The following is a 22,626-nucleotide window of genomic DNA, read 5'->3' on the forward strand; positions in this document are numbered from 1 at the left end:
AGTAAATTACTAACCTGACATAAAAATGTCAACATGCGGTTCTGTTGGCTGTAACAATTCTTCTAATAACGTGAAAGTAGAAGGAATGTCATATCAGAGAGGTAAGCTTAGTTAGCCTATGACTGGACTTCAGTATGTAAAGCACAAGCACTCAAGTCTATGTCCAATATACCTACGTATAGTTATCGTAACTTTACTTCTGTACAGGCCTAGGCAATCACTGTATTTATAAAGGATAGGCGACTGTTTTCAATACAGTATTTTAAATTACGGAATTGCTGCTTTAATGTAGGTTCTATTTTCAATAACAAAGATTTTCTTTTACTGTATTTAAACCAATTTTTGATACAAAACTAGAGCAATTAAGGAAAATTAAAAGAAACAACCTGCTTGGAATAATTCAGTCGACTTACAGTACTTAATAATTAGGTATGCGAATGCGATGCTACAACAGCCGCGGGTGGCTAGCACCCGCCAAACCATTCAAATGAGGATTTTCCGCTCTGTTCAACCCAAAATTTTGACAAAACTAAGCGCAATAGAAAAAAAGTTGAATACAAACAGTAAAATATAGGCTACCTATCTAATTATCTACAACTTTACCACAGATAAAACTTCTCTGACCATAAAAAGACAATGTTAGTAGTTGACTAACTTTTTCATATCTCGTTTCCAGTTTTTATTCAAAATGAACTTTATAAATATTATAAGCAATATAATATATGAATATGTAAGCATAACCAACCAAATATTAATTTTAAAACTCTTTGTATGAAGGGATTATTTTCAAGCACTCTACCTATTTTCAAAATTTCATCTTAATATTGTAAGGTTGTTTGTCAAAATAAAGATTAAATTTATAATGTCTACACAACTGATTTTTGCCAATTCCGAGGCGTTACAAACCTTTGCTTCTATGACAAACCAAAGGTTAGCACAACATTTTGTATCGCTTGTTTAATTTTTATGCCCGTTCTATAATATTGAATTAAGTTATTATTCTGTGTTCGCTGGTTAAAGTAGCTGATTAAAATTGTTTTTTTAATTCCTATTTGCATCCGGATCAATATTATTTGTTATGTTCATAAAAAACATTTAGTCGACATCAGCGCACTCTAACATTTTTAACATGAATCATTCTGAAAATCCAGACAGTAAATATTTTCCGCCAATGGTAAAACAACATTTAAACATTTACATTTGGCCTATATATAGGCCTACCATTATTCAGTGTATTACAACCTAAGAGTAGTAATTAATGATCAATTGTATTAATCTGACTGTTCTCTTTTGTACTGTATTTTGTAATTTGCTAGCTTAACTTAAGATGGTTTGTCATAACCAAATGTCATTAGTCTTTTTTTATTTACATTTACGTTGTTTTGTTAATTGGTAACCATCATAGCAACCCTAAAAGGCCAATGTTTAAAGGCATGTTTAGGTGACACACTATCGATCTTTTCCCCGAACAAGACCCCGAACCGAGCAGGGAGAAGGGAGGTGAAAATCTGCATATTTTCAATCCGAACATTTCCCCGAACAAGACCAATACCAGACAAGTTCTACCGAGCGCGACAAAGGGAGTTTAGAGAGAGATGGAGAGCGTGTGTGAGTGAGAGCGCAGAGGCAGTAATACTAAAATACCCCCGCCGCAGCAAACCTGCAGACTTAGCGAATTTCCATTTGCCTGATTGGATTTAAACTAAATTGTCTCCTTAAAAATATCACATTTATTCCCTATTTAAACAGAATTAGTTTAATGAGTACTTAGGTTTGCTGCAACAGGGAGGGTAAAAGTTTTTTTTATGTAAAATGTTAAAAGGTGCTGTGGTTTAGTAAGAAATTATTGTATTTTCCAAATTTGATCAAAATATGTTCATAAACAAGCAAACTTCAACAGTTGACTTACTCTCCATAAGAATAACATGGGAATTTTAAAATTACAATTTTTTTGAATTTTCTCCGTAACAATTAGGCGCATAATAACGCTTCAATATACTAAATTATTTGTTTTTTTAAGCTCTACAAAATGGTTTAACAAAAAAATTGAGAAATTTTGTGTTTTTAGGGTCAAAAATGGGAAAAACCTATTTTTACCCCATAAAACCCCCCATAAACCCCCGTTCCCATAGTCCGATCATGCTGGTTCGCGAACTCATTCAAGTTTATCCCGCCTTACACCTTCAAACCAAATTTTATCAAAATCCGACAAAAATTACTCAAGTTATCGTGCGGATGGACACATATATATATATATATATCTCTATATATAGATATATAAAAATTTAAACGAATGGTGTTTTTGGCCTCTGGGGACATCAAAATGAAAAAGTAAATCGGTCCCGGGCTTAGGTCTTACCATGAGACCTACGGTAATAGCTACTTCCCTATAGGGAAATTCGCTAACAGTAATAAAACATGAAATAACATGTTACAGAATAATAATTTTGATTGCCTTTAATATCATTTATGTTTATATTAATTTTGAACTAATTAAAGTATGACATCAATTACTAAATTCAAGTTAAACATCATTGGTATCATTGATTTAACGGTTTCAACTTGTAAAATACATTTTCAACCTTGACCAAACAAACATCAAAATTACAACATAAATGCCCATAATATATAACGGCAAAATATTACCCAACATTTATTTATTTTAGCAATTAAAGAGTTTAAATTCCATATTAAATTAGAACTATCAACGCTAGCGCAGGCGGCCGCTCGGTGCGGCGCTCGCGACGATGTACGGGGCAAAAATATACCGTGACACACTATCGTACATCACTCCGTACATCGGACCGATCTTTTCTTTGATCTTTCGCCAAAAAACCGCCTCCAGAGCGCTCGTCTCCCTGCTCGGCCTGATGTCTGGATCGGTGTATGGACCCGTGACACACTATCGAACATGCTCCCTTCGACCTCCCTTCTCCCTTCTCCCTGCTCGGTTCGGGGTCTTGTTCGGGGAAAAGATCGGTAGTGTGTCACCGTCTTAAAATTTATAGGCTACAGAAATTTTTAAATTGAAATTTGTTTTTGTGCTCACTGCTTGTCAATTTAACCCTGGAAAGTTTGGCTTTAATATGTTCAGCCGTTATTGAGTTATCTGATTACATAGTTTGCATAAACCGATCTCAAAGAGCTTCGCTCAATTATCTCATTTGAATGTCCATGAGATTCTGTGTATTGTGGTACCAATTTATTTGTTTTTACTTTCTCCCCCTATATGCCTACCATAGGATATGGAGAAAGTATTGTTTTCGTCAAAATTTTCGAGTTTGAGTTTTGAGTGGATATATTCGTTTTGGGCCCCCCTAGACCCAAAAAAGTGGTTTTCGAAGTGATGTCTGTGTGTGTGTCTGGATGTGTACTGAGCTAGAGACTACACATGTGGTCCGACTTCGATGAAATTTGGTATGTAGGTTTTAATCCATAGTATCTCCAGGCGTTTTTTTAATTTTTTTGAAGTTTTGATGTTTAATGGGGATTTTCCCATAAATAACCGGAATAATTGAATTTTCTCAAAAATGGCCCGAACGGTTTTGATAAAAATTTAGTATTTTCCCTTTAAATTCTGAACAAAATGGTACAAATCCCATTTCTCTAAAAATTACGGTTCAAAAGTTATGGTAAATTATGTTATTTTCCCATAAAACCCCATAAAATAACAAAAAATAGGATTTTAGAAAAAATTCGGTTTTTATTTAACATAGTAGGCTATGTTGTAGTCCTTACAATTTTGATAGTTTTTTCAATTTTTTAGAAATTTTGATTTTTAATGGGGATTTTCCCATAAAACCCCATAAATGAACGGAAAAATAGGATTTTCTTAAAAACGGCCCAAACGATTTTGATAAAAATGTAGTATGTTATAGTCCTTTATATTCTGAACAAAATGGTACAAATCCCATTTCTGTAAAAATTACGGTTCAAAAGTTATTGTAAATTATGTTATTTTCCCATAAAAACCCCATAAAATAACGGAAAAATCGGATTTTCACAAAAATGGCCCGAACGTTTTTGATAAAAATTTAGTATGTTATAGTCCTTTGCTTAAACAAAACAGTGCGGTATTCTAATACAAATGGCTATAAAATCTAACTAATAATTGCTTATAAACTCACTATCAATTTCTTTTCACGTACACAAAGTACATTTTTTGGGAGGTCGAGTTGGTTACGAAATTTTTAGTTTGTTTGACCTAGTTATAGCAATAAGGATAATGTTACCATTTAAAAGTCCTGAAGTGTTCTTTCAAGATTCAGAGCATAAGCATTCTCGTTTTTATGTGTATACACAGTGTTTGAAAATTACCTTGAATATCTGTCTTAGTATTTCGCACACGATGTTCATTTTTAAGTTCACAAAACCAATCTAGCAATATTCATTATAGGAGTAGTATTTTAACAAAAGTTAAAAAAGGAAAAAGATTTTCCATTGGAAGTGAAATAACCCGAATAAAATGTTTTACCACAGAGTATAAAAATCTACTCACTTATTTAACATTTACGTAAACCAAAAATAAAAATTCTAAACTTCAAATAATTCTTAACATTTTGCCTTAAAATCCCGAAATAAATAATAATTTGTTATTAATATTCAGTCAGCTACATTTTCAGTTGCCGCTAAAAGAAAATAATAACTCCGCATTGGAGGTATTATTCCGTTTGGATGATATCATAGCCGTCTCTAGTTGATATCCCGTGAAAGCATATAACCTCGTCATATTAGCTTTTAAAATTGCATAGTTTGTGCTGAATTCTGTTGTCAATCATCTGAACTTTTTCAAGTTATCAATGAAATTTTGTTTACATCCATACGAAAATTGGGCTATCTGTGATGTCGGTGATGTTTAAAGTTAAATCAAGAAATTGTTGTATTATTTTGTATGATAAAATGTAAAGAAGAAAATGGTTTACGTTATATTTTGTGTTTTCATAGTATGTGTCATTAGTATTATTAATCTTTCTAAGTTGCCTTGAAGAAATCGCGCAAGCAATGAAAATATTCTTATCCCAAAAATCCTTTCGGGCTCTGCCTCAATGGCTCCATAGTTTCCCATGTTAACCTTATAGGTATTCATATTTAAAATTAATTAAAAAATGTTGTCAGCTTTTTCAATTACACAAGTTGGTTCTACGATATTCAATAGCATTAAAGAGACCACCTCTGTATCTGGTAAGATTAGAAAACGTTGACAAACAGTTTACTTGAATAGACTAGCTCCTCCCCCACACACATCACTGCTGTAAGCTCCTCCCCCATTTTTCCCCTGCTCATTAGGACCTTTGGTCAATCTGTATGTTAGAAAAGACCCTCGATCCATTGGCCAATCTGTACGTGCGCGATTTTTAGTCGACCGTATGCGCGGACTGATAACAATCTGTACGTTACAGATTTTCAAACGACAATCGCCTCGCCTACGAATCTGTAGCAACACAGATTTTAAAATCGGCGCAATTCTCGATCGCCTGTGTGCATGATGCACAGATCGGCCGATGAAATAGTCGCCTCAAAATAATCGCTCGTGTGCGCCTAGCCTTAATTTCGTGCTGTGGTATGCTTTCATTTCCAAACGAATCATTCAACTAGTGATTCCCTACTCACTTCTCAACTTTTGGATTTAAAAAGTACCAAATCCTGTTGTTGGTTTAGTTGAGTGTTGACGATTGACTTAACTGTCGACCATTACAAAAATAGGGCCCTTGGTGTGATGTCGACGATCGGCAGGAGGCAGGAGGTCCAATATCGGCGACCTCTTGAATCAGCTGTTTGAGAGTCCAGTCCTCGTTGCAAGGCTAGTTCGTAGATTAACCAATAACGCGAGTGTTGCACCGGTGCGCCCGCGTTGTGAAAGCATTCTATTGTCTGAATTGACTCAGGTTCCACAACGGTAGCGCGTGAATCAGCCGTGTGGTGAATCATTGCGTTCCTAGCCGTAGCCTCGCGCCGGTCCCACAGTCGTACGTAGCCACTAGCCAGAGAAGCAGACAGTAGGCACTGAGGCACTTCTCGTGTCATGTCACCAGCGCAATCTTGACAGTGTGCGGTGCGAGTTTGTGAGTGATAAGTGCAATCGAAGTGCGCAGTGATAGACTTTCGACGCTCACATTGGTTGGGGTTGATTGAAATAGTTGGAATACATTATCCAGTCAGGTACGTGTTTTCGACATTCCACAAACGTAGCCTAAGTTAAAATGTCGTTAATTTTTTAGCTACCATCACGCTTATTGATAGTTAATTGGGGCCATGAAAACGTTTAAAACTCTAAATTTGATCGATTTATTGTAATGTTAACCTTTTCTTTAGTTGAAAAACTTTTTGCTGACATTAATTTAATTTGATTTACAATGTAACGTGCGAAATGAGCCATGAAACCCAGAATTGGACACTAGAAACAGTCTCAGAATGGTATTCAGTTCTGTTTGTATATATATGTGGTTCAAGATTGTTTGAATCTGTTTTACTGGAGTTAATAAAAACGTATAAGATCTTTGTAGTTAAAATATAGCCTACTATTTTACTATCTGTAAATGGGAAAGGTTAGTACAGAATACTGCCCACCGTTTTAATATAGCCAAGACTTCAACGATAGAGAAAGTACAGTATATGAATGGAAAACGCGAGAGGTGGGTAGGAAGGCCAGGTCAGTTCAAGGTATGCGAGCCTAGTATGTATGGGCGTGTGGTGTGTTAGTGACAGGGCCCTTATAAAGGAGAACGGCCTGCGTAAACTACAGAGTACTGCGTCTTGGTTTTACCATCCAGTGGAAACCAGCAATCGGCATGTAGGCCTAAAGATAAATCAATGATTTTATTAATGCCTTATCTAGCAATAAAACGAATAACCAAACCAGTGAGTTTAAATAACTGGTGTTTAATCAATTTTAATAGGCTAATTATTAAATATTGAACTTCAGTTTAGTTCCTAAAATCACTATTCTAATTCTGTACTATCAGTTTTGTCCACCGACCGGGTAAACCGGAAATTATGCTTGAATTTCGTATATTACCGGGAATTTTCAATTTGCCACGACCGCGCATGAAGATGACGTTTCCGTGACCGCGGGAGACGACGATGATGTCCAAACGGCCGTGGGATTTGTTAGTGATTTTGCCGCGATCGCGCATGACGACGATGACGTATCCGTGACCTCGGGAGACGATGATGACGTTTCCGTGACCGCGGGAGCAGACGATGACGTTTCCGTAACCCACGGGAGACGACGATGACGTTTCCGTGGCCGCGGGAGACGACGATGACGTTTCCGTGGCCGCGGGAGCAGACGATGACGTTCCGTGACCGCGGGTGACGACGATGACGTTTTCCTGACCGTGGGTAACGACGATGACGTTTCCGTGACCGCGGGAGACGACGATGGCGTTTCTGTGGCCGCGGGAGCAGACGATGACGTTTCCGTGACCGCGGGAGCAGACGATGACGTTTCCGTGACCGCGGGAGCAGACGATGACGTTTCCGTGGCCGCGGAAGAGGATTACTGTATAATGTTTCCGGAGTTACCTCTGAAACATAAGAATTTTGTCACGACCACGAAAGACAGTGATGATGTTTCTGTTACTGAGTGAGATATTCAGGATTTTTCAGTTATCGCAGAAAACGATGATGGTGTCTCTACGACAGTGTTAGATGATCACAATGTAACCTTGAGTTTGGCTTGACTAAAAATTTAAAAATGGCACAATTCTAGAAAGTTTTTTTTTAAATATTTTGTAATATCTTCACCTTTTACGTGGTATTAATTTAATGTGTTTAGAAGGGTTTAAAATTTAAATTGGCTACGTGAAATTTTTGTAATTTCTGCTTTAATTATTTCTGTAGGTCACTTGAGAAACAACCTATAACTCCAAAATTGCATACTATATGAAAGTACATAAAGACAGGGGTTGGTGTAGTACTGTAATCATTACAGAAAATTTTTTTTACTCATGAATTTTTTCGGGTTGGCCTGGTGGACACCCTATTTTAGTGGGAGGGTTACAGTTTGCAACTCAGTGTTAAAAGGAGCTTTAGTAAATGCGGTCATTGAAATAGGATTTCTTTTTGGTGCGTTATTAATTTCTCGGTAGTGAGCGAGAAATGCATCATAAAACGACTCTTAATGTGGTCTACAATTTTTTTCTGTTTTGATGGTCGATTCTTCGGAATGTATACTTCTCATCTATATTTTGCTACTTCGCCAGACTTGGTAAGGCCTGGGCCACACTTGTATTTTTTGACCAGCGAGATAGTTGTTTTTTCGTTTCCACGAAACGTGGAACAGTTTGACCGTGGCCTCACTCGTGAGATAGGGTTAGGGGCTAACCAACGAGACTGGTATAAGAGCATGCCACACTAGAAATAAAAATCTCCGTGTACGTCATCCGAACCCCCCCCCCCCCACAGGCCACTATCGGTACACAGTAAATCAGTCAGTTTAACAAAACTAGAACGTCCGTGGAATGTTATTAGAGAATACACGTGCAATTCCGTTTGTAAACGTGTTTACAGACGTTTTTACACTAGTGTGGCCTGCTCCTTATACCATAATGTATCGCTCAAACCCACGTGTAACGCCCGTGGAAAAAAATCAGCGAGGTAGGCCTAATAGGCCGGGGCCACTAGGTTTGTATTAAGAAATGAGGATGCAAGACCACTTAATAAATGAGCGAGGCTTTGTGTAGTATGTTGTAATGTGCTTGTGATTGGTGATAGTGACAAGTATCCGGCGCTTGCAGCCCAATAGACGATTGTTTGATACATACTGCTGAATGTCGATGAGACCCGGCGATATTGAGAAGGGTGCGACAGGGGTAGAGGTGGGCCTTAAGACTGATTTACCGAGGTTCTGCCTTTAAGATTAAACTATCTCACCTTCATCGACTCGGGTGCCATCATTACTCGGTTTATCTAACAAGCCCACACAGTGTGTGTTCTCTCATAAATTATGTTCTAGTTATACAATTATTATGTTCTCTTCCTGAGGGTGCGTGTTGTACAATGGTTATAAGTAGTCGGCAGTTGGAGTTTTTTAATGAACTAGTGGCCTCGGTGATCACGTTTTAAGCATTTTTTTAAATTTCCCTATAGGTTGTTATTTCCGAAGGTGGCACGGTAAGACATAGGCCCAGAACCTTTTTACTTCTTCATTTTAATGTATCCAGATGCCAAAAACACTACATTCGTTAAATTTGTTTATTAAGTTGTGTATAAATACAGTTTTTAATTTTGTTAGCAAGTAATTGAATGTTTAGTTGTCATTAGTTTTTTCCAATTCTTATAATTTTGTTACTTATATGATTTGTAAATATATATGTCCGTAAATGATATTGCATGAGCTCGCGAACCAGCATGATCGAACCATGGGAACAACGGGGTGTTTATGGGTTAAAAGTTGGTTAATAATCTATGTTTGACTCTCAAAACATAAAATTTTCTAATTTCTCTCTAAAATGTTTTAAAACGTTTAAAAGCCAGTAATTAAGTATATTGAAGTCTTTAGTTACACGGTTATTGGTTGCAAAGAAAATTCAAAAAAATATGGTACATTTAAAATTCCAATGCTATTCTTATTGAGTATAAGTAAACTGACGTAGTTTGCTTGTTTATGGATATATTTTAATCAAACTTGGCAAACTTATTTTATAGCCTACGAAGCTATTAATATTTTCCTAAAACACACTTAATTACCCTACCTGTAGCAGCAGACCTAGGCACTGTACTTGTTAAACCTAATGTTATTTAACTATAGATTTAATTGAAAATCCAATCAGGTAATTGGAAATTCGCTTAAGCTGTATGTTTGCTGTGGCTGGGGTATTTTTTACATACTGGAATACCTTAATTTTATTCAAATTATTAATTAATTTTATTAATTTCATTTTATTATGAGATAAATCACACTAATAAATATTGCACTATAGGGCCTACTGTAATTGTCGAATTTTACTAAGAAGTCTAGTGTAAAATATTTATATAATGTCACCTTGTCAAAATACGTTATGTATGTTGTTTCTTCCAAGTTTTTATTCATGAAGGGTTTGAAAGAAAAATCAGCAACTTCGGCTGCCCACGGAAGAGGCCGAGGTCAATTAATTTAATCGATCTAGCCTTTTGTGTGTGTTGCTCTTAACTAACCTTCCTAACTGAAAAGTTTGCTGTTAGCGATTTTTAGCGTGCCTTCTAAAATATCCCGTTAATACGTCAGTGGTTATTAATACTAACTTTAATGCTCGTCATTGTTTTAATATTAAATACATTTTAAATGTGTACGTACGACTTAAAACTTGAGCGAGCTTAAAATTCCAGCTTACTGGCTTAGTTACACTGTTAAGAGATTCTAGTTTCTTGTTCGTATTTCTAATATTTTTTATAAGAATGCTTTATTAAAATTTCTAAAATCTAAGTTTAGTTTTAGCAATATTGTGTCTTATTATCATTAGTGAAGACATTGGAGCACAAGTTATAAACCGTAACCTAGAATAAACATTTTTGATTTGCAATATTTATTTTATGCTCGCATTGGTTTTTTATACTCCTCCATCTTTGATCAGTCACTGGTCGCACGTTTCGAGTTTAACTAATGAATCATATCGGCTCCTTTTAGACGTTTAAATCACTTCAGACAAATAAATGTAGTATGCAATTACAACGAGAGTCAAGTGATAATCCGAGAATTAGAAGTGAAAAGTAAATCCCCGCCAACCCATTTGTGGCCAACTATTCGTCACTGACCGACAGCACTTCTTATATTTATAAAAAAATTAGGTATTCATGAAAAACTTACTTTATGAAGTGTCGTCGTTAATCTATCGAATCTACTGCTGACTATATCCTATAATCTGAAACAAGCGTGTACGGAGAAACTTTTATTTTCCTCCGAGGATTTTTATTTTTTTGTTCATTATGGGGTATTTGGCAACGAGAAATCGATTGGATTTGGTTACAAGGCTGGGAAAATCCAGTTTTCGCCCTACAGCCATTTTAAATTGACCATGTTATCGTCAATACCTTTTTGTAGCCGTAGTTAATAAAACAGCTACAGGTTATTTTTATAGCAATCTATGTATTTATAAAGGTGTATCAAAATGTTTTCTATGTATCATCTTCAATTTGTTCACATTGATTTCCGTACAGAATAAATATCTTTAATTTAGCTAAATATCTTATCTAATAAATTTAATGCTTAGTTCAAGCTCGGTCTCCTGGTACTTATACATATAAATATTTTCGGTCAACATACTTGTTATTAGTATCCTACCGAACTAAGTAGATTTAAAATCAGCAAAGTTTTAAAAGCCTCATTAATGAAACCTGGAATAATTGGTCTTGTTCACGGCGAAGGGCTTCTCGTATTACAAAACTAATTAAAACGGGAGATAAAGTAATGAGCACCTCTCTATACTCTGATCCCAGTCTCCAGTGAACGAACGGACATTGACTTTCAGTGACAAGTCTTTACTTTTCTTTGATTTGTAACTAATGGAATGGTTTTACCGTGCCTCTATCCTAAGATAGCTTCTGAGTTTAGCGGTTCTATAGGCCTATGTAAGTCTGTCGGTTGACTTACCGACTGTTCGGGTCGACTTTTAGACGTGTCTTCGTGGAGGTGGTGTATAAATGTCAGCTGAAGGTGGCGCTAACCCTCAGTCCTTTCCTGTTAAGTGGATGATCGAAAATAGTGGGGTTTCTTATTACTTGAGTAACCAGTTAAAACTTTCGTTGTAATAGGATGTTGGAAATGATTAAAATTCCCTGAATTCTGGAGAAATTTGACTTTGGGTTTCCTTTGATGCCACTTGTTTGAACTTATCTTATAGATAACAAAATTAAAACCAAGTTCCGGGTCTTGTCCTCCCGCGAATATCCTTTAGCCATGTCTGTATTTTACGATTTCTGCTTTCTTTTCAAAGTCTTAATTTGGTGTGACTTGTGTGTTATGTTGCAATGTTGAGGTAGACACAGTAGTCAGGCGGCCGCTGGCTGGCGCTGTTAATGATCGTGTGCCGGTGTGGTGGGTTGGCGGGTGTCAGTGTAGGGGTGGGCGGTTGCCAAGCGATGGTTCCACAGATCGATGTGTCCAATGCGTCGCGCGCACTCGCCCCACAGCCCCAGCCCAGTGTCCCAGCCAGCTCAGTCTGTCTAGTCGATGTAAAATGTCTTAGAACCGTTCGTTCTTCTTTTCTTGTGTAGTTTTCAGATTGTCCAGTAGTTTCTGTCACTTCCTCTCGGTACGTACAATACAGTTAGTGAACCGTATTGTTAGCTCTAGGTAGTGTAGAAGGATCTCCGTAGTTCCGCCCAAAACTATCGATTCTCCTAAGATCTTATCTCAATTCCTGTGTCGATTTGTTCATTATACTTGTCCAACAAGATAAATCATTTGTGAAAATTCCATTCGGGTGGTCGTTAAGTGTATGTTAAGTAGCAATCCTCACAGGTTGGTTCTTAATAAAGGCTCGTGCACAATGAGGTTAGCACAATCACATGTTTACATTTGGTGGAACCTGGTCTAACAATTCCCCAATAATTGCACACATCCAAATGATCCTTACAACGTGTAGTTGATGTGTGAATTAATAGTACCACAACTAACAGTAAAGGCCTACAGCAAGGCAAAGTTGGTGCCGCGATTAGTGTCACGATTCTACGACGAAACGAAAGTAAATCATTCAACGGATTAAACCTACGTATAACATTTTCAATTCCTTCTTCATTTGTCTTATTTACCTGTGAAAAAGTTTTGAACTGGTTTGTTTCTAAACCTTGCATTTTTTTTACAAGAACTGCATTTCCAAGAATTGTGTAACATTGTATGCAAATAATTGTTTTGTATGTATTACATGTATTTCTTTAATCAGTTATTGTCCCCCGTGGTCGTATATTGACCACGTGACGTATTGAGTGGTGTTGTAATGTTTCTAATGTTGGTGTTAACCCGTTAGCCGGTTAGTGGTCCTCTAGACCTCAAGTACTGCTCATCCCCACCCTCTACAACAGATCTGTCAACATCTCCCTCCACCTTCACCCCCTCAGCTCTCTGTGCCACTTGTCACCTCTCTGGTGTGATTAATTTAATACGCCACACTTTGTGACTAAATATCTCGTCGTTTTAATGGCCTCTTTTAAAACTTAGGCGTTCTTAATGTTTGCGTGTTACGTGTTTGCTTAAGGGGGTGCGCTGTAGTATTATTTTATTCAAAGTTGGTTTTATGAGGGGTTATGTCCAAATATAAAAGGCGATGTCTGGCCAGGGGGTAAAATTCCAGGGGTAAAAATCCGCGCCGTACACTCTAGATGTTTATAATTTGATGTGTTTTGATTAAATTAACAACCGTGAAAATAAACGTTTTCGTCATACTGCAGCAAAAACAGTCGTTTTTAATGCATGCGTTGTGGGTCTAAAGTAGCATTTTTACTCTCTGGGGAGTAAACATGAGCAGTTGTAAACAGTTGTAAATTGCGATTGTGGCAATCGTATCGATCGAAATTATTCATCGATTGATTTATTAGGTAAGGTTTTAGCCTATTGTTGTCGATTGCTCGACATATCGATGGTACTGTAACACAATCGTAGTAGACGAAACGAATGAATCCTTACCAAACCGCTGTTATTTGTATTAGCAGAATTGAAAACAAGCTGGAAGTCGTTTTGAGAGGTTATCTCTACATACAAATTATTTCGTTTTCTAGCTTCGTTTGTTAATTAATGATGCAATATGACGGAAAATATAGTTCACCACACGGGCAAAAAGTGACTTGTTAACCCTCGCACATTTTCCGACCTCGGTTCAAAAAGAATCACTTTAGGAGTGATGGGATATATTATTATTTCCACCTTTAATCCATTGAACTGATGTTGTGCAACTCAAAAGTGCGCGGCCGGAATTTTACCCCCTGGAATGTAACGTCAGTTTTGCCCAGGGGGTAAAATTCCGGGGGGATAAATATCCGCTACCCCATCCTGGAATGTATCTTCGAGCAAAATAAATAATTGACCGGTCATTAATAATGACCAGATAATTGACTTTAACTCCCTTTTAACGGCATCATCAACGAAACTCATAGAATAGGTATAAGATTTTACAATAGGGCGATGTTAACACACTATTCAAAGTCAAATGTTGCAGTCCGAGAGTTTTTGTACCTAAGAGTCATTATTTATATTCACATAGAATGTGTAAACCTAATTAGATTGGTTTGTAGAGATACGACGACTGATGGTGCTGATATTTCTTATCCTATACAGTACATACAACAACCACGTGTTTACTAGGCTGTTGACTCACTACCTTAATTGATGACGATGTCCACTTCCGTCGTGGAGTGTTGAACTTCCGTCCACCAGTAGTACCAACCTCATTAACAACCTGTTAGTGTTTCCCACCCATTTAACATGCATTTGTCGTATACACTTTGCTCATTCATATGAAGATAAAATTTAAAACTTCTTTCATTAAACCTTGTTTTTTTAGAAAACTTTACTACATCTAATTTAAAACCCCGCTTTACTATTTCTGTCTTTATGAACATTTGAGCTTTGCTATATCTAAACTCATACTTGAAGCTGTATTTTCTAAGTTATTTTCCCGAAGTACATTCCTTCAACACCTACGCAGTTTTTAGTAGCATCTTGTAGTAGATTTGGTCGAATGGAGTTACCGTAGGGATGATTGACGAGTGGGCGTGAATACAGCGGTTTAACTACACAGCGGGGTGCGTGAGGGAGGATCGATAGAGGGGAAAGAGAGAGAGCGAAGTGGTGCATGGAAGTAGTCGACTTGGAGGTGGGTTAACTTAGCCGATTTCTTGGGATCATAAAAGAAGCAACGATACATTCATTTGACCGTAGGATCAAAATTGTTTGATTTTTGGAGTCTAGTTCGGAGGGAATTTAAGCTACGGACTTAGGCTTGGATCATTGTGCAATATATTATGCAGATTAATATTGTGTCAGTTCCCCACAGTAAGACAGAAATGTGACAATGTATCGGAAGATACAGAATAAGACATGTCCGAAGAACAAAATGAAACTTTACGTTGTCCTATCCTGTTTGTAAGTCGATTTATAAAAACTTTGGTGTTATAAAAGTTCAAAACTCCAACGCGACTAAAGTGTGTATCTGACATGTGACGAGCCGTTCTATTATAAGGGAGGATAATAGCGCATTCGGAATTACCTTATTATAAGTTTGCGGGAGCAACGTGTGCACAAATTCTCGGTAAGGTGCAATACAAATATTTGAGTATTTCTCAGTTTAATTATCCTAACTTAAGACGTGCTATGAAGTTAGCAAGTGCACGGTAGGATGCAAGCATGTATATCATGTATCTACCATGTTACAGCTGTATCATTGAAAGTGCCGCTAGGTCGTATAGTCCAATTATCCTAACGTTGAGCTTGACTCGTGTTGTAGTTGGTTGGTAAGACAGCCAAGTGACAATAATTGCACGGTAGGATGCAATGGTGTATTATTAGCCGTGCCGTCACCTCATCTACATGCTACTGCTACTGTCTCAGTCACGCAGGCAGTCTATTTCCAGGAATAACAACCACTTGGACACTCCGGCCACCACGTTCACCGCTGTCACTGTCCGATACGTGTACACGTACAGCAACATAGGACGTCCCCTAGCTACTACTATATAGTTGTCTGTTCATTACGACAGCTATGGGAAAGTCTAAGACATCTTGTTAGCATACGATGAATTTAACCTAATTTTACTTTTGGCCTACACCCGATGGATCCGATTTCATGTTTTCTTCAGGATTCTCTTATGGTAGCCTCTTAAGGTACCTAAATAACAACAAACCTTGGTTTAACACACATATTGATTGGAACTCTCTACCAATATTTGAACTTGGCAAGAAACATATTTAAATACAATATTTAAATTGTCCGGAAATCCTTAGTAGTGAGTTTTAAAGGTATATTTTTTGTACGTTTTTGAACACCCTGTAAGTAGGGATGAAGATAATTTCAATGTTTTCCACTATAAAATACTCGGAACTCAAAGATCTTTAAAATGAGGTACAACACGACCCCCATTTACATATGAAAATTTCCCAAAAACCACCCTCACCCACAAAATCTGCCCTTTGGAGTGCTTTTTGGGGTTTAAAAATAATTTAGCTGTATTCTTTGGGGGTCAAAATAGGGGGTTCCAGTTGCAATTAGGTTTCTATTTTCTTTCATATTGAAGCTATAGAAGCCGGCTGGGTGGTCTGGGATACTGTGACACACTGTACAGTGTGAGTTCTAACTATGTTTGTATACATTTTATTACTTCGCCCTTGGTAAATAGAACGTAGTACTGTATACAGTGAGTACTGAGTAGTCAGTAGTTATTGATAGTGCCCGGAGTAAGAAGGATACAACGTAACATAACACACGTCATCAACTTGTTATCACGTTATCCTCGCCACTACATGCATCAACATGTACGGATATATTTTATCTAAACTTGTCATTGACCTCATGTTTTTTTTTGTTTATGAAACTTTGTTTTTCAACCATTGATGTTCTCCTTAGTTATATAGCCTATTTTAGGAGAATTTTGACAACTGTTCTTAGATGGCGACCTTCAATTAAATTCAGAGAAAGTTTTTGGAACAATGCAAACTTAAAATTCCACAGTTGTTTTTTTTCATACAATGTTAATAATTTGACTTCGATTGTAACGTAATATAAAAATCTAAAAGTACAAATACTGTGGGTTTAAAATTGATTATCAACCATGATAGATTTTCCGAGTTTTTGTTGTAGTAACGTTCAACCCGTTCAACAGTCGATATGTTCAAATAACAAAGACTGCACTTTTACTCGAAAAATTGCATGTTAAATATGAAAGTAGCTGTACAGTACGTATCGACCCGGCTGTATTATACGCTACGGCTGGTCTTGCCGTTTGGTTATGCCAAGTTATGATTATTGCTTGCGCTCCTGATGGCAGTGTTCATTTCCATTTCCTTCGTTTGTTTCAAGGATATCGATTTAGGTTTATTTTCTACAATGATATTTCATGTTGAGATTTTATTAGATTCAGAAAAGTAGGCTACTGCTCTTTGTCGTATCTTTGGGAAACACACATTATATTTTTATTATCTTGGATGATTTATTATTATTAAAAACCCGTTATAATGAGTACCTATCTAATGTTTATTTATAGACTCTCGTCGACAGTTGCTACTTACAAGCTTGGTACAATTTATACTATTACACTCGTTTTTTTATATCACAAGGAAATAACGTAAAGTTTTCCGTATTTTTTACAAAATCTGTAACCATAACAGTAAACCTACCTCAATTGTTAGTTGTGTGGATTGATTATGTAGGCTACTCCGAAAAAAACTAGGCTTGCCTTGAACACTAATTTTTAATTCACTTGGTAGGTAGTTACCGGTTATTCTTACAAGGCTACTTAGAGTCCTCATCGTTCAATATTCTGTACGCCAGCAACAATATTGTTAGTGCATTTCGTCAGTAGTTTTTGCTTAGTTAATAATGTGTGTAAGCTTTGATTGAGAGGTAAACATTGGATGAAGTGATTTATTTGATTACGCTTAGTTTTTTTTTACTGAAATAAGCCACTGTATTGATGCAGTGCTAAGTTTTAACTCTAAAACTTGCCTTGAATCACCGCTCGTGTAAATGTAATTGTCGAGGGAACCAAATGTGAGGTTTCGTCCTGTTGTATCACCGACCAATACTTGCATAAGTAGTGTGACACGTGCTGCATAAACACGTTTTGTAACAAAGCAATATTCAGGACTCGATAAGCTCATGTTTTGTTGCTCGGTGACCCCCGTCCTTCCTAACATGTACCCCGTCCTTGTATGCTCAGCGTGTACTTTTTAAATGTGCTTGCTGGATAATTGCGTTTCGCGAATATTTCTTGTATGCGAGTTCAAGTAGTTTCAGCGTTTAAAGATCAACCGTTTACAAAGCAAGAGTTTAGTTTGGATGTATCGACTCAATATGTTCTATTTTGTCGGGTGTAGTTAGATATATTTAAGTTTTTTTTTTTAGTTTGAGCTTAGCCTACTTCATTTATCGCACCTTTTTCTCTTACTTTTTTTGTCCTAAGACGCTAGGCACGAGCCTGGGATTTTTTCACATTACTAGCTAGACCTATTTGTTTATGGGGGTTGTGGCATTATCACTCGGGTAAAGTCCATCGGTGCTTTTGCGGGATTTGAACACGGGACCTCGGGAAGAAGTCCCGCGCTCTAACCACTAGACCAGCTCCCTCCCCCTTTTCGATTACATTAAAACATCGTATAGGTCTACTTGTTCACGCATATGGGCCCTATTCAATGCAGTTTATCAATGTAAATGTAGTAGTATTTAGGAAATATGTATAGGAGCTCATGACGAATGTTAGTTTTCTGTGCACTTTCTAAACTGACACTGTGGGTTTATTGCCAGGCAGGCCCAGGTGTACCAAGTTGGCCGTTACCCAGGCTGAAACTACATTAGCGATGACAAACCAGCTTGACCCTCGTCAAAGTTTGAATAGATACGCAGTAATCAGTCGGATAAATATTTTGCGATGCGAATTGTTTTTTTTTTTCAAGTATTTCAATAGAAGAATGGACTAAGTCCAAATAAATTTTGTAACCAATGGCTACAATAATTTCGTTCGTCACACATTGTATTCTGGATCAACATGGAAGGAACAATTTAGTTGCCTTTACTAGGCTGAAGCGTAGTGAATATATGACTGATTCAAATTCCATATTCAAATGAATTGTTAACGTATTAATCTAGAGAGGTCCTCTGTACTTAAACCCGAGTTTTCGTAAGGAAGCCTGAAGTTGTTGTAAGTCTGAACGATATGGTTCGGCTCTGGTGGAGGGTTTCCCTGTGAATCACAACAACTGCTTTACCTAGGCCTTTCTACTCCCTGTCACAAGATATGTAACCTGCCTACAGACTATACCTTACTGTATATAAATTTAATCAGTTATCATGGGATATTCACCATCTTCTTTACTTGCACGTGAAATGCACTAATTTTTTCATTGTTTTTTAATGATTTTGATAGTTGGGAGAATTCAACACTGTGTATTTTTATGTAGGAAAATCAAAGCGGTGTTCATTTTTGGCTAAATGATATTTTCACTGTTATGGAATTGAGTCAACGTACAATAAAACTTGTGTCATTTTAGTTTAAAATTGCCCTTACTGTCGATGCTATCTGCTGGACATTAGGCAAGAATAATTTCCCAATCACGTCTCTATATTCCCCTCCTCGACCAGCGCCGCGCCATAATCTATCCTCTGTCTGGTTTTGGTCGTGTTTAGTATTCCGCCAGCATCCATCAGTGATCAGTGGCATCTCGCCCGGGTCACATACCACAGCAACATCACTACTCTCAACAGTTGTCACTTATGTCTTTATTAGTCACTAATAGTGTATTTCCTTTAGTCAACTCTATGATTGTTTGTGAACTTACCTGTTACGCGTTTGGCAATATTTTTAACTGATGAATAGATATTTGATAGTTTATCGGTTTGTTCACTCATTTTTTTTTTTAATAGCCTGCCTTGATCATTCTACTATTTACCTGTACAGATAGGGCTTTGGGCCGCGAATACAGTCAAGTAAGGTACAAGTTACCGGTGCGCATGTGCAAAACAGGCGCCAAGTTAGGCGATGACGTACGATCAAAAAATACCATTGGCAGCGCACTATAGCTCCAACCCCTTCAAGACTATTGTATTAGAATTATAAATAGACATATGCTACATTATAAGCTACAAAGTGTATATTTTAACAGGCTACGGCAACTCGCTTGGTAATTATATAGAGATTGTCTAGCAAATTAAGATGGCATTAATAGTCTAATTACCGGCTGCCAACCCATTAGATCGACGATTTCTCACGATTTCACCGACTTTTCATCATTATAACCCGCACTTTGACGCCAGGATATTCGTTTTTTTAGATGTTTTATCGAATTAAGTAGGGGTGATCACTCTAAATTCCTTGAACTGCATTTTATTGCTAATCCTCGTCAGCGTTTGTGATGATGCTAATCGTGTGTGATTTTGTGTTAATTTCTCACTCTGCATAATATACTGTAACGCGAATTGCCAAGTCGAGGTCCCGTTACCTGATGCTAATACCATTTAGCGACGATACAATAATTCGTTTTACTGTTCAAGCCACCAGTATGAAGTAAAACATATTGATCTTAAATTGTCAATTGGTTTTATAGTATTTTAATATACCTCCAATATCTACTCAATATTGTATTGCCTTTTTTGGGTACGTAGGTTTACAAGGTAAACACAGTTTTTCTCTTCTATTAAGATTAGGCCTGCGCTGTAAACGTGAACACAACGCAGTATGCGTCAGCAGTCTGTATCACGTACAAACCGGTTGTTTTACAGTAGACGGCTCAGCTGCAGCTGGTGAGCTACAATTAGCCGTCCTCGTGTAAGTGGCTCTCCATTGCTCCATTCATGTTTGTACTGTTCATTTACACCGCCTAATGTAGGTCGTTCCCATCCGTTTAGCACGGTTTCGATCACATGCCTGGCTGTCAAGTTAGGGTACAAATAGCCTATTTTGTCTCATAGACTAAACTGAAAATCAAATCAGGTTAATGGAAATTCACTTAGTCTGCAGGTTTGCTGCGGAGGGGGATTATTATAGTTGTTTACAGAAAATTAGATTCTATTAGTTCAATTCATTCATTATCGGCTGTTGCACTACCTATATCTTTGCAGTTACAGCTCATGCTGGCACTTGGCCGATCGCTTTAGTATCTAGTTCAAAAACATTAGGTCCCGTCATGCGGGTTTCATCAAACTGCCCTCGCGACCCATATGAAGGCGCTCAAGTACAATGCAAGGGGAGTCAACCCCGTGAAGCAGCGGAAATGTTTGCAATCCGGTCTTTTCCCTGCCTCCACCTTCCTCCCACCTACACTGCCCGCGGAAGGCCAAGTGTCAGCTTAGTCACTAGCTGTATCGGTGTGGCACTGACGACATCGTAGCGGTTATCACAGCGGTAACAACTGTCAACAGTGGCTGACTCTGCGATCGATAGTAACGTTAACGGTCAACCAAGGAGACAATAACCAAACAACTTTAAAGTACAACTACGCAAACATTAAATATTTAATTTACATTAAGTGTAACACAAGTCTGATGTGGCGGGTGTTGTTTTGATTGCAGAGTTAATCCGATACCGTCACTCACACAAATGTCCGTGGACAAGGAAGAGCTGGTTCAGCGAGCCAAGCTGGCCGAGCAAGCTGAGCGATATGACGACATGGCAGCGGCAATGAAGAGCGTCACAGAGACAGGCGTGGAGCTTAGCAATGAAGAACGCAACTTGCTGAGTGTCGCCTACAAGAATGTGGTAGGAGCGCGACGTTCGTCATGGCGAGTCATATCCTCCATCGAGCAGAAGACTGAGGCCTCGGAGAGGAAACAGCAGATGGCGAGGGAGTACAGGGAAAAGGTCGAGAAGGAGCTGAGAGACATATGTTACGACGTTTTGGTAAGTGGTGTATTGGTTTGCGAAACAAGAGCCGGTGACAAAAAATGTGGTTACCAATATTATTCGCTATTTAAATGTCAGACTAGTTTTTTACATGGGGGGGGTCAACAAAGTGTTAATTTTAAAAAGTACAATTGCCATAAGGTTGGTGGCCCTTTTTTGGTCATCTGCTCTTGGATTATTTTGTTGTATGTATTTTGGAGTGAACTTAAGTAAACTACATCCACGTGTGTGTGTATGTTAACTTGATTAAGGACACCATAATTTACTAATCGATATGCAATAGCAAAAGCTCATATGGATAAAATAAGTTTTTCAATTGTTCCATTCCAATAAAGAAAAGATATTACTTAACAGATGGTCACAAGTGGTTTATGGGGGGGGGGGAGGTTGGTGATAATTGAGTCAGAGTGTAGGCGATAAGGTGTCACCAAGGTAGACGATGTGTCAGAAAGAAAAAGAAAACACGTGAATATGTAAACATTTGTCAAATGATTTCTTAACTGTAGTTGTCAACATAATTGATTCCATTTGGAGCGGACGACGGTGCAACATGACTGAGGTTGCAAGTAGACACACGTAAGGATGAGAATCGATAGTCTTTAAACTGCAGAAGAATAGAACTATAGAGAAAATTAGGTTTTCAGATAAGCACAGTTTGTGTTAGTTTTGTATTCGTCGAGCTACCCCTGTTTGGGAGAGGACTCGAAAAAATGGTGAATTGTCACCATCTCGGATGTTGAGATGGTCCTGAATTCGTATATTTGGCCGTACTGTACCTTCAAACCAACCAAACCATTTGTGAATCTTAAATGCTCGTGTATTGTACACCATTATTTTTCAAACTCACCCATTACCTCTCAAGATCATCTGTAGATTATTTGGTTTAGGCCTATATTAATTTCAATTTTATCCCAGAAATTTGGATGGATAGCATTTAGCCTAATCTATTCCCAAATCGTATCTGTGGAGCTAAATCACTATCGTCTGGAAATGCCAAAAGGATATTTTAAAATGTGCAAAGTCAACTTTGGCACTTATGTTCTTCATTGTCACGGTAGGCCTATAATTTCTCATTCAACATGGATGAATATTGCAGTGGTACATAAT

At 37.6% G+C, this 22,626-nt stretch overlaps 1 protein-coding gene across 5 annotated transcripts in view; it reads left to right on the top strand.

The window, feature by feature from the left end:
• The window catches only part of LOC128988428 (14-3-3 protein zeta), a 47,622-nt gene that overhangs the window by 7,561 nt on the left and 17,435 nt on the right, over positions 1-22,626 (top strand). For 3 of the 5 annotated variants that reach the window (XM_054409698.1, XM_054409696.1, XM_054409697.1), the window contains exon 2: positions 21,189-21,516. In XM_054409698.1, coding sequence (XP_054265673.1) covers positions 21,217-21,516 — 300 coding nt within the window. In that variant the 5' untranslated portion in view covers positions 21,189-21,216. Of the gene's footprint in view, positions 1-5,986; positions 6,160-12,083; positions 12,231-21,188; positions 21,517-22,626 lie in introns of those variants that run through there. The other 2 variants (XM_054409700.1, XM_054409699.1) reach the window with 2 other exon arrangements.

This window comes from Macrosteles quadrilineatus, unplaced genomic scaffold (genome assembly GCF_028750875.1).
Source record: "Macrosteles quadrilineatus isolate MER2022 unplaced genomic scaffold, UCM_ALF_1.0 Scaffold_3__2_contigs__length_128488019, whole genome shotgun sequence".
In the NCBI taxonomy this organism is placed as follows: domain Eukaryota; kingdom Metazoa; phylum Arthropoda; class Insecta; order Hemiptera; family Cicadellidae; genus Macrosteles; species Macrosteles quadrilineatus.